This window comes from Ovis aries, chromosome 18 (assembly GCF_016772045.2).
Source record: "Ovis aries strain OAR_USU_Benz2616 breed Rambouillet chromosome 18, ARS-UI_Ramb_v3.0, whole genome shotgun sequence".
NCBI lineage: Eukaryota > Metazoa > Chordata > Mammalia > Artiodactyla > Bovidae > Ovis > Ovis aries.
This window is the reverse complement of record NC_056071.1, coordinates 39,110,029-39,122,951: the sequence shown is the minus strand read 5'-3', so window position 1 is coordinate 39,122,951 and position 12,923 is coordinate 39,110,029. Positions and strand designations below refer to the sequence as shown.

The window sequence follows — 12,923 nt, the reverse complement described above, 5'->3', positions numbered from 1 at the left end:
ACTTTTTATTATGGTATATTGTTATAATTACTCTATTTTAGTAGCCATTTTTGTTAAACTGTGTCTAATTTATAAATTAAACTTTTATCATCAGTATGTATGTATAGGAAAAAACAGTATATATGGTTGAGGGGGCATTTGGTACTATTCATGGTTTTAGGCATCCAATGGGGGTCTTGGATTACATCTCCCTTGGATAAGGGGGGACACTACTGAACTTTCTAACTAAAAGTCAAGAGACATATTCCTAGGACAAAGCAGAACTGACCTAAAGCAAATACTGGTTTACTTTTCTGTTTTAACATGTCAAACAAAAAGAAGCCTCACAATCTACCAGACAGCAGAAAAATCATTGCTATCAGCAAAGGAAAGCAGTTTGCAACAGCTGTTATCATTCTAGGTGTCTTTCCCAAGGTCCTTATGCTAGCTGCTCATCAAGTGAAACTATACAAGTTAATATCAGGAAGAGTTAGCAGGTCTCCAGCGCAGCAACAATACAAAAATCACTGCTTCCTTCAGAGTAAGTCAATTACCGCTGCACACTTAGAAAATTTTTTTTCCCTCAAAAGCAGCTGATGGCTCATGAAAGAAAAGGAAAACAATAAAATATCCCACAATCTACTCTTCCACTGAGGGGGAAAAAAAAATCTAGAAAGGAAAACTGATCATTTTCCAATCATTCTTAGAAATGTATTCTAATATAACAGTAGCTTTTTTTTTTTACTTTAGTATAAAATTTCAATGCTATTTTTATATGAATCATATGACAGATGTTGAATCTGAAGTTTAATCTTATGAAATTACAGTATTTATATAACTTTTGGAACTTTAGTTATTTTCCTCCAAGTGACTTCTTTGTATTTTATAAAGGACATTAGTTTTAAACAACTGCAAAATATTACCAAACTTTTCGGTTAAAGCTTAATTTCTTGTAAGTATTAGTGGCTACAGCTTAAAGAAATGGAACTTCTAGGATCATCACATCATGAGAAATGGTAAGCTCAATCTTCGAAAAAAAGTAGAACAAACTTGGTTAACTTAGTTTAGAATAGTTATTTCCAGAAATAAGAATTTTGGCCACCTGAATTCTGTTCATGTTCAAACAACTTAAAAGGGGTGAGATATTTTGTGAGTAAATCGTTCTCTTGGTGACAAATACTGCTATAAAATTCAGCAGTAAATAGAACTAGCCTTAAGAAATTGTTTTTCTCTTAAAGGAAGGAATGAAATGATCATTTGGACATAGTGGTTTTTACTTCTATTTTTGAAACAAGTGAGTATCCCCCTTTCCTCCCAATAACTGAATACAGAGGACATACCTCAGAAGGTGCTTGCTGTGCACTTATGTAATAGATAAGAAACAGCCTCATTTTATCTTCTGGAGTTCCTGCTACAAAGGGGAAACAGATGAGGGAAAAAAAAGACTTTCATAATTCTAGTTGTTATGTATTATAGTCAAGACTATAAACTCAAGGCATACATAAATGTGACAAAATAAGCTTCTTGATTCAAATGATTTAACGTTATAGGCACTAAATTACAACCATGTAAAATACAGATATGGAAAAAGATGAAATACTACAGGATTACAGGACTACCATCTGCAGTCTATCTTCCAAACTGTCTATAATGTTGAGATTAATTTTTCAGATATAAACTCAAGAAGAAAAAATGGTATAGGTAGGATAATCATATAATTCTAAAACAATACCCTTTTGAAATGAAAAGGGGGATGCTAAATAATACTTATGTAAGGACAACTTGGTATAAAAATGGGACTATCCTAGGAAACCAGTTGCCTGCTCCCCCCACCAGGCACTAGTTTATGAAACCTTGCTGGCTAAAATCATCTCACTGAGCCCAAGGTCATACTTCTGAGATAGGAGCCACTAAATAAACATACATCTCTCCTCCTTTTGAAAGGTCTATGAAGATTTGGAAAAACCATGTCTATAGTATAATATACCACTGTATTATGCAGATTATATTTGCCTGCAATTTTAGGACAAAATAAAAGATTTCAGATAAATTTCTTGCTTTCAGTGAGTATTCTGAGCTACTTCTATTATCCAAAGCCAGAGACTGTCCAGAGAATCTTTATTCTCCCCTCAGTTACTAGGTGTGCTCTGGTGCAAAGTGATAAGACAGTTCTCATGGGTAACTCAGTTTCACTATTCAACAAATACCAATATGCATTCTCACTTCAAAGTGTATCACAACATGTAAGAACTCAGAATTGTCATACTTCACTATAGAATAAAAACAAGAATAATTTTTTCAAAACATACTGACTGATGACTCATTGATTTTTTTTATCTTCAAATTATCCTTACTCCCGAAATATGACGAAGACTTGGTAACAGAGATGAAAGACAGGCTCTCCTAAGTTCTTATGTTTACAAATAGATATTATATTTTAAACATTCTGAAGTAGGTTACAGGATGAAGGGTCTTGTTTAAATCCTAGGAGAAAGCTGGTATTTTTGTTTTAATAGGTAATTAGCCTGTCTGGGTTCAGGCCAAAGTTCCTACCAGCCTCTGTGAGTTGTGGTTCTGTCATGGACTCTATTTTCAAAATGTCTGCAGTGCTACTCAGCTCTGTTCCACTGCCCAGGAGCCAGTATAGGAATTTGGAGGTCATCTTGTCGTTCACCTTTCAATCCTTGGAATTGCTGTGTAGGATCAGATTTAGGCATGAACAACTCAGAGGTGAGCCCAGGAATTCATTAACAACTTTATGGGGTTGCTTTGCTGAGCTCCTTCCTTCCTTCTGTAACCGCCCTGGTACTTTCCAGTTTCCGTGGCTTTCCCTTTTTGGTGCTCCAGCCAGAAAACTTTGGCTTTAGTTCAGTTCAGTTGCTTAGTCGTGTCTAACTCTTTGAGACTCCATGAACTGCAGCACGCCAGGCTTCCCTGTCCATCAGCAACTCCTGGAGTTTATCCAAACCCATGTCCATCGAGTCGGTGATGCCATCCAGTCATCTCATCCTCTGCTGTCCCCTTCTCCTCCTGCCCTCAATCTTTTCCAGCATCAGGGTCTTTTCAAATGAGTCAGCTCTTCGCATCAGGTGGCCAAAGTACTGGAGTTTCAGCTTCAACATCATTCCTTCCAATGAACACCCAGGACTGATCTCCTTTAGGATGGACTGGTTGGATCTCCTTGCAGTCCGAGGGACTCTCAAGAGTCTTCTCCAACACCACAGTTGAAAAGCATCATTCTTTGGCACTCAGCTTTGTTCATAGTCCAACTCTCACATCCATACATGACCACTGGAAAAACCATAGCCTTGACTAAACGGACCTTTGCTGGCAAAGTAATGTCTCTGCTTTTTAATATGCTGTCTAGGTTGGTCATAACTTTCCTTCCAAGGAGTAAGCATCTTTTAATTTCATGGCTGTAGTCACCAACTACAGTGATTTTGGAGCCCCTCAAAATAAAGTCTGACACTATTTCCCATGAAGTGATGAGACCAGATGCCATGATCTTCATTTTCTGCATGTTGAGCTTTAAGCCAACTTTTTCACTCTCCTCTTTCACTTTCATCAAGAGGCTTTTTAGTTCTTCTTCACTTTCTGCCATAAGGGTGGTGTCATCCGCGTATCTGAGGTTATTGGTATTTCCCCCTTTTCTAAGGGTGGGTGCTTATTCTGCTTCGAGAAGGAACAGTTCCCACTCTTCGACAAGGAGAAACATATTTATAATTCCAACAGGGTCAATGTCCTAAAGCCTCTGCTAAAGTTTTTAAGTCACAGGATGCTAAGAATTGGAGGGCATGCAATGCTTATAATGACATTAGTCACAGAGGAGCTAAATGGAAATTGGAAAAATGTATCCTTTACAACTGTGAGTACTCCAGAGTCTGGAGCTGGCAGCTAAAGGCTGGATCCTCTGGTCACATTCAAGTTTCTATTGCAACTGCTATTTTAGAGGCAGAGTTTCCTCACTGAATAATTTGATACTTCAGAGAACAGTTTTAAGTATAATTCAGAGAGCTTTTTCCTCCCTGGAAAATTTGAGAGTCAGGTGTTGAACTGCTTTCCCACCATTCCCAAATATTAAGGACATTCTCCAAATAGAGTAACTTCAAAATAACAGAACAGAATGACATATCAAAATCAGAAAATTAGTGTGGGTCTGTTAGTACCATCTAATCCTTAGATGTCACTCCAAGTTTCACCTACTGTCTCTATAATATCCTTTATGGGAAAAAGAATCACGTGTTGCTGGGAAGAGCTGTCATCTCTTATATACAGTTGTCTTCTGTATGAAACAGTTCCTCAAGTCTTTCTTGACGTCATGGCCTTGATAAGGATTATAGGTTACTTTTTCCTTCCTTTTGGTAGAATACTCCACAATTAATTTTTGACTGAATTTCCTCATGATTAGATTCAGGTTGTACATCTTTGATAGGAATACAACAAAAGTGATACTGTATTTTTATACTGAATCTTTCGGGTGGTACACTATTTCAGTATGCCTCATTACTGCTGATGTTCAATGTGATTACCTAATAAGGCATCTATCAGGCTTCTCCCCTGTCAAGTTATTTTTCTTCTTCTGTAAGTAATAAGTATTTTGTAGGGAGGTACTTTGAAACTGTGTAAATAATCTGGAAAATTTCTATTTATTCATTAATTATATCTGCATGGACTCATGTCTTCCTATTTCATTCAGTATGTTATAATCTGTTATCATCATTATTTATTTTGGTACTGTCATGATCTGGCCATTGGAGGCCTCTTCAAGCTGACTTTTGGGTTCTTTTTGATACATTCCATCATGTTTTGAGTACTTTCCTTGCTTTCTGATACAACACAATGTTTCAGGCTTATTTTGTTACTTCCTCTTCCTAGAATCAACCATTTATTTCGCCAATGAGTCCTAGTGGAAAGTGGAATAGAGAAGCTAAAAGTTTACTACTGGAGAATTGTTGCTCCTCATTCTGCTCAAGTGGCAGAACTAGGGAATGCATATATTTGAGTACACACACACAGAAAATCTATAGTTACTTCCTATTTGACAAGTATTTAGTGAAAATACCAAGTCCACATCGGCACCTCCAATTCCAATATTACAGGTTTCATTCTAGTTTTCTTCCTTTTAATATTTGTAACTTTCATCTCTGACAATGGGAAACCTCACTCCCATTATATTATCTGATATATTTACTTATTTAACCAGTACCCTGTATGTAACAAATATCCTAACTCTGCTACTGTCTGCTTGCCTGCATAGATGTCATCTCACTCCAATCTGGTTCTGATTCCCTACAATGGACACACACATATGCCTGGCTATATTTCTTACCCCATCTGAGCCAATGCCTGGTTTGTCTTGTGCAGGGTCACCCTCCTTAATCTGATAGGACCCTTAGACTCCAGGACTAAACTGCTCCCACATATGGACATCATGCTCACCTCACTTGGGACTCTAATAGAGTTAGATTACCAACCATCCCTCTACCTGATTTGTGGATGTCTTCTCATTCTGCTTGGGTTCTGACATCTTGTTCTGGACTAAAAGCAGTACTTGGAGAAGGAAAGAACAACCCACTCTAATATTCTTGCCTAGGAAATCCTAAGGACAGAGGAACCCGGAGGGCTACAGTCCATGGTGTCAAAAGACTTGAACATGACTTAGTGACTAAAAGAACAAAGGTGATAGAGACTGCCACTGTATATGAATGTCTACCTTGCTCTGCTCTACTTAATGTCTTTAAAAATGAATTGGTTTAAGAAAGTAAGGGAAATGAAAAAGGTTCTGATTGTTTTTTTAATCAGCATATTTTTTGCTTAAACTTTACTCAAAACTGATTGTAAATAACAGGAAATAGTTCTGAAGTGATGGACTTAGATATATGTTACATATTTTTTCACTGTAAAGTACATATACCTTCAAAATATTATGTTCTCCCCACAAATCTAGCTTTTTATAAGTGTGAGCAATACTAGAGATTCTCAGAAATTTTTATGAATAGAACCTTTTAATTACAAACATTTCAAAAAATTGTTTATTATCTTTCAATTTGATATAAAATCTAAAAGTCATAACCAAAATAATAACTCAAAAACCATTATCAGCTGAAGAACTTGTCTGTAAAATAGAAGCTTAATAGCTTATATTATTTTTATTCATTTTTGAAAAGAGCTGAGATCTGAATTGAAAACTCTTCTGAAATTATCAAATCTCTAAAGTTTAGAGGCTAAAACTGTACACAGACTTTATGATCACTGTAATTGAACACAGTAATTAGATTATATAAGTACAAATAGTTATATCTTGTTTAAAGAAAATCTAGTGAACATATATTTAGATAAATATAAAGGGACTGTCAACAGAGTTTAAAAGTGAACTGCCAAAGTATTTAAAACAGAATTCTGTTTTAGATACTGACACATCTTTTTAGGAAGCTCTATAGGGTTAAACCAAATTAGAATGTGTGTCATGCTTGGTTTGAATGTTTTACCTTCAGATCTTGCTGGAGCCAGCAGAAATTGAGCTTCAAATATATCACTTTAAACAAATGAATATAAAAAGTGCTTATATACTATTACATTAATAAAGCATACCTTCAAAGGAGAGTTCAATAAAATAAAATGCAAATAATTTTTCTAATTTAGGAACTGCTATGCTACAAACTTTTCAACAGGAAATAGCTCAATTATCTCATTAATAGCAAAGATTGTGAGAAAAACAATAATTCTATTCAAATTTTACTCAAATTGAAATACTGGTTCATCAGATGAAAAACTTATATTAACCTCAAATTTATGATACATACCATCAGGGTCTGATATTATATCTAGAAGAGATTTATCCAGAGTAGTTTTGCTCATTATTTTTTCTTCATATTCAAAATACACATCCAGTTTTCTTGCCTGTTTCAAAATAAGTATCAGATTAGAGAACATTAATAAAAACATACTAAAAACCTCTCTGCTTACTAGTGCCTATTTTCTATGATCAATTTTAAAAACAAATGTTAATTTCCTAGTAGAATTTATTTTACCTTGTTTTACTTTTAACCATACACTTAGTGTAAAAAATGAGACTATTTCATTTATATTTGACTTATAAATTTACAATAACTCTGCATGTCGTATGGTAACAAAGACAAAACTCACACAAATCTCAATTATTGTGTTAATACGTAACTACCATACAAATAACACTATTTCATGCAAATTAATGTCAAGTGGTCAAGTTATGTTTACTCTTTAGTGAGTAAATCCACATAATTTTATAACTAGACAGAAAGTTATCCTAACTATTTTCAATGGCTTAAACTGTTCATTAATTTCCCCACTAAATACTTTGAAGTTTAATTAAAGCAAAAGTAGTCAAACTTTGCTTTTCTGTACTGCAGCTTTTCTAATTTAAAATCTGTTGATTAAAATTATCCAAATAAAATTAACATGTTAGGATAATCCAAGGTAAATAAAAATCATGAAGCATCTATTAGATTATGCTTCAGATAAGATGCGAGAGACAAGAACATGCTTTACTACTGAAGATGTTACCAATCTAAGTAGAAATCATTCATGAAATAAATGAGAACACAGAGATATCAATAAAGAATCAAAATATAAATACAGAATATAAATAAACATTAAATTAAGATGATAGAATGAAATAAACATTAACCAATTATACAGAAGAAAGTGATGAATTCTGAGTTGTTCTGAAAGTGATTTGGGGACACGGATAGACAGAGTTCATTTCACTTAAAGCAATCGTGTGTATGTGTGTGTGAGTATGCCTGTGTGTGCATGTTAGTCACTCAGTTGTGTCTGACCAGGCTCCTCTGTCCGTGTGTGTGTGTGTGTGTGTTTGTGTGTTAGTTGCTCAGTCATGTCCAACTCTTTGTGACCCCATGGACTATAGCTCTCCAGGCTCCTCTGTCCACAGGATTCTGCAGGCACGAATACTGGAGTGGGTAGCCATCCCCTTCTCTGGGGATCGAAACCAGGTCTCTCGACTACAGGTGGATTCTTTACTGTCTGAGCCACCAGCAGAGCCCTGGTTAAAGGGATATCAAGGCATGATCAGAGTGGATAGGTCTGAATGGCAGATTCAGCAGTGTACATGAGGCAACAGGTGATCAACCCCTCAATCCCACTCCTCCACTGTGGCATACGAGGCCAGAGCTTTAAACAGATGAAATACTCAGCGTGAAAATCAAAACATGAAAAGGTAAATATACTGAGACCTGTCCTCACTCCTGTCCTTTTCTACCCCATTTCCACCTGCTTCTTTGGCTATTTATTTCTCCTATAGTTTTTCAGCTTCTCTATGCAAATACAAGCAAATAGTATCTATATCCTAATATCCCTCTGCTTTCTGACACAAAAGGCAATATACTATACTCTGCTGTCCCTTGTTTTCACTCAGCAATATATTCTACACCAGTACATGGGGAATTTCCTTGAGTGAAGTTGAGATAAGAGTTAATAAACTTTGTAATAGAGTTTTTGTTTTTGACAAATGGCTCTCCACATTTTGTTTTTAAGATTCCCTGATATAGGAACTATTTTAATTACTGTATAAAGCTACTTTGAATAAACAAAATAGATACATGCTAAAGTACTAGGAATGGAAAAATGCAACATCAAAAATGAACAAAAGAAACAGGAAGGAGATCCTAGGAAAGTGACCACGGTGGTGACTGTGGGAATGGAAACAGAGACGTATACTTAATAATTAACATGAGAATGTACGTAGGAAGGAAAATAGTGAAAAAAGCCAAAGATAATTCCTGGGAAATGAAATGATGGTAGTAGGAACTGTGTGTGCTTAGTCACTCAGTTGCGTCCGACTCTTTGTGACCCCATGGACTGCAGTCCGCCAGGCTCCTCTGTCCATGAGGGTTCTCCAGGCAAAAATACTGGAGTGAGTTGCCATGCCCTCCTCCAGGGGATTTTCCCAAGCCAGGGATCGAACCCAGGTCTCCTGCACTGCAGGCGGATTATCTACCAACCGAGGCCACCAGGGAAGCCCTATGTTAACATAAATATTAGACTGGGAAAGGCTAATTATCTGTAGAATAAAGCCAAGAATGGAAGGGGGAAGGAGATAAAATAAGGTGTTAGGCTGACTTTCAGGGCCTCACAATCTGCTCCAGCCAACTTTCCTGTTTTACCACTATTCACCAGGTTCAGTTCCCTCTTGTCACATCAATTAACTCATTGACTTTTCATTAAAAGTAGTGAATGCTTTTAATCCTCAAGCTTGGGCTTGAATTATTCTCTTAGCTTTTTTAGAATGCATTTCTCCTCCATCACCTGCCCAGTGAATTCTACTAATTTGTCAAGGTCTTGCATCTTTGCAGCTTCTCTAGAACTATTCAACCTCTGTTTCTTCCCTTTCCTGCTCCTTCCCAATCTCCTTCTTCACTGGGAGAATTAATTAAGCCCTTAAGTGTGTACTGACAGCACCTCACACACTTCTCTGTAACAGCAATGATTACACCACATTACTCTCTTTGGTTTACATACCCTTCTAGAACTATAAACTTCCTAGAATGTTTCTAATTGTTTAACCCTAGGAGTCTAACAAAGCACCTGTCTTGTAGCAAAATATATGTCAAATTTCTAAGCTCAGAGCAAGACATATACAGATCAAGTAATCATCTTTAAAAGTTATGAAGTAGATAAATGAACTTCCAGAAGTGAAAAATGCAGAGAATCAAGCATTCGTGATTCAATAGATAAAATCAAGCATGTTAAATGCCATAATGGACTCTAGCGTGTGTACCCGCATAAATGAAGAAACATGGCCACTCAGACTCGTTTTGCTCGTCTTGACGTATTAACTTATCCACGTTTTAACTTCTAATGAACAATGGAAGCAGAATTAAAAAACAAGTTAATCTGATGGCTAGTGGGTAGACATTCTTTTGAAGGTGATAATGTTCTAAAATTGCTTTGTGATTATGGTTGTGTAACTCTCTGAAAATAGTAAAAACCACTAAATTGTATGCTTTAAAAAGGTGAATTATATGGTATGTGAACTATATTTCCATAAAGGAGTTAAATAAAAATCATGTAGCATTTCAATATACTGACTGGGAAGGAGCCTCATAGGGGAGGGAAAGGAATGAAGTAAAGATCTAACCTGCATAAGAGAACTAGTATCTGTTCAGTATCTAGTATGTGCAAGGCACTTTACTTACAGCTATGGCTTTCAAATGTTTCTAAACAGAGAACCTCAGGACCCTCTTTCTCAAACCAAATCTTCTGCAGAACCCTAAACATAAAATAGATACAAGTGACCAATTAAATGTCTCTATTGAGTCTAGGGTATCAGAGAATAGTGTTTAAAAGCTACAAAATCAGATTATTTCATTTAATTCTCCAGACAACACTATAAACTAGGAATTATTAGTCCCATTTTAAAGATGAAGAAACAGACACAAAGAAACATAAATTTATTCAAGGTTACCAGAGTAGAAGCAGAGAGTTGAGATTCAAATCCAGGTCAGATTCCATATACACCACAGATAAAGAGGAGGGAAAATTACATTCTCCTCAAGAAAAATTTATTGCTTCTTTTGTATACAATGAAGTATACTTGTCAATTAGTATATATTTATTTTTTTGGTAATACACATAATTTACATATATGTGGTGAATTTGCGGTGAATTCACATAACAATCAAGATGTGAATGTTTTTACTGGATTAAAATAAGGACCATCTACAGAACTGTACATTATAGGTGATCAATAAGTACAGAGGAAAGAAAGCCAAAATGGCACTATCAGAAGGAGCTGAGTAAAAGAATGCAAAATTCTTCTTTAAATGAGGTATTCTTGACTTTACTTGATAAACTGAGCTGGACTGAAACAGAATAACAATGATAAATAACATAGCAAAAAAAAATTACAAGTCAAAATACAAAATACAAAGAGTTTTAGGTATGAGTTCCAACTCTGCCATTAACTAGGGAATATTTTACCTTTTTTGGAGGTAAGAGGTATATCTTATTTCCTTCAATGATTAAATGAAGAATATTTCACAAAATACGTTCTGCAGGGTGCTAGTTCTTACAGTTGGTTAAGAAATAATCCCTAGAAGCGTTCCAAAGTCAACAGAGTTTAAGTTTTTTAAAAATGTTTTTAAAATGCATATATAACGTTGCATTATGAATCTCCAAGAGGAAGATATAGCACATTTTACTTCTAACTTTATTTGACCAAAAAAGAAGAAACCTCACTATCTCGTGGAATCTGCTAAGAACTCTGTCCCAAGGTTCCTTCTAGTCCCAAGTTCCCCAGTAGGTTTGTGAAGGACTCTGGAAAATGGGGGCCACAGGACTGAAGAATTATAAGGGCAATGTTTGATTTTCTACTTTCTAGTCTGATTTGTATACCCCTGGTGCTTATGAATTATTCTCTATTCTGTTATTCTACGTGCTGACATTGTAAGTGACCTTAAATTCTGTAGAACAAGTCAAGGTATAAATAAATAAAATGTGAGATATCTATTTAAAAAGTTAAGGAATGCATCTGTCCTCTCCTTTCATTTTAAACATCTGAGACTGTTCATCACAAGTCTGCTTCTACTTTCTGTGTTTAACTTACAGCATATTCTTATAAGAGAAAAGACTGGAAAAAAAAACCTCCCAGGTTTACCCACTCACAAGCTATGTAGCATATCCTCTGTTTCTTGCTATTCTATGTCATTTAAGCTGTAAAGCCAAAAACTCACATTACCAAAATTAGTCTTTGGTTTTCTCAATGACTTAATAAAAATCTGTTTTCTTACTTATAGATGATCTGAAGTAGGTGAATGCTAAGCATTATGTTTTTCACTTTTATCAAAGTAAAATAACATATAAAACACAGAATTTGGTTAAGTTTTAATGTAAGTATATACCCATGAAACCATAGACACAATCCAGATAGTGAACAGATCATTCACATCAGTTAAGGAAATTCTCTCATTGTAAACATCCTTCTTTTACTCTCCAACACCATTCTTCATGTCCTACTTTCTGTGACTATAGATTAGCCTGCCTTTTTCTGAATTTTCTATAAATGCAACTATAGATTATGTGCTCTTTTTTTCTGTATGTAGCTTCTTTCACTCAGTGTAATTACTCTGAGATTCATCGAGTACACACTGTTGTATGTATTAATAGTAGTGCCTTTTTAATCGTTGAATACTATCCACTGTATAGATATACTGGACTTTGTTTACTTAATTAGCCTGTTGATAGACATCTGACTGATTTCCAGTTTGGGGCTATGACAAAGAGCTGCTATGAATATTCATGTATAATGAACACATTTGCTTTCATTTATCTTGAGTAAACTTAGGAGTAGAATGGCTGGAGCACATGATGGATTTGTGTTTAACATTTTAAGAAACAGAGATACTGTTTTCCAAAGTGGGTGCACCATTTTACACTGCTACCAGCAAAATATGAGAATTCTAGTTCTGCATCCTTGCCAAAGGCTGACGTGATCAATATTTTAAAATTTAGACATTCCGATAGATATGCAGAGGTATCTCACTATGGTTTTAGTTTGTTATTTTTCTAATTATTGTTGATGTTGAACTTATTCATCACTCGGATATCTTTTTCAGTCAAATCTCTGTTCAAACTTTTTGCCTTTTTAAAAATTGGGTTGTGCATTTTCTCTATTGAGTTGTGAGAAGTCTTTAATTCTTTGAATGTAACCTTTATGAATCTATTGAGTCTTGCTAATGACAAAGCTTTATCTTCATGAAACCTGATGGTGGAAAAGTGAAAGAGAAAGGTAATTCCACACTTTGTTTTTTGAAGATGTGGAAGAAGTCTCCAGAAACTTAGTGTGAGAAACTAAAAGACATTTTACACACTGAAGAGCTGTCTTTGGTCATACTTGGAGTAAAGCAAACTTCTTTAAGTTCTGATAATGACTAATCTTATTTGGGATG

The 12,923-nt window shown here is 35.3% G+C and overlaps 1 protein-coding gene across 3 annotated transcripts in view; it reads right to left on the bottom strand.

The window, feature by feature from the left end:
* Positions 1-12,923, bottom strand: part of SCFD1 (sec1 family domain containing 1) — a 111,966-nt gene that overhangs the window by 38,921 nt on the left and 60,122 nt on the right. For all 3 annotated transcript variants that reach the window (XM_042235293.2, XM_027957224.3, XM_027957225.3), the window contains exons 15-16: positions 6,783-6,879; positions 1,320-1,390 (exon numbers count right to left, since the gene is read on the bottom strand). In XM_042235293.2, the coding sequence (XP_042091227.1) occupies positions 1,320-1,390; positions 6,783-6,879 (168 nt within the window). The remainder of the gene's footprint in view (positions 1-1,319; positions 1,391-6,782; positions 6,880-12,923) is intronic.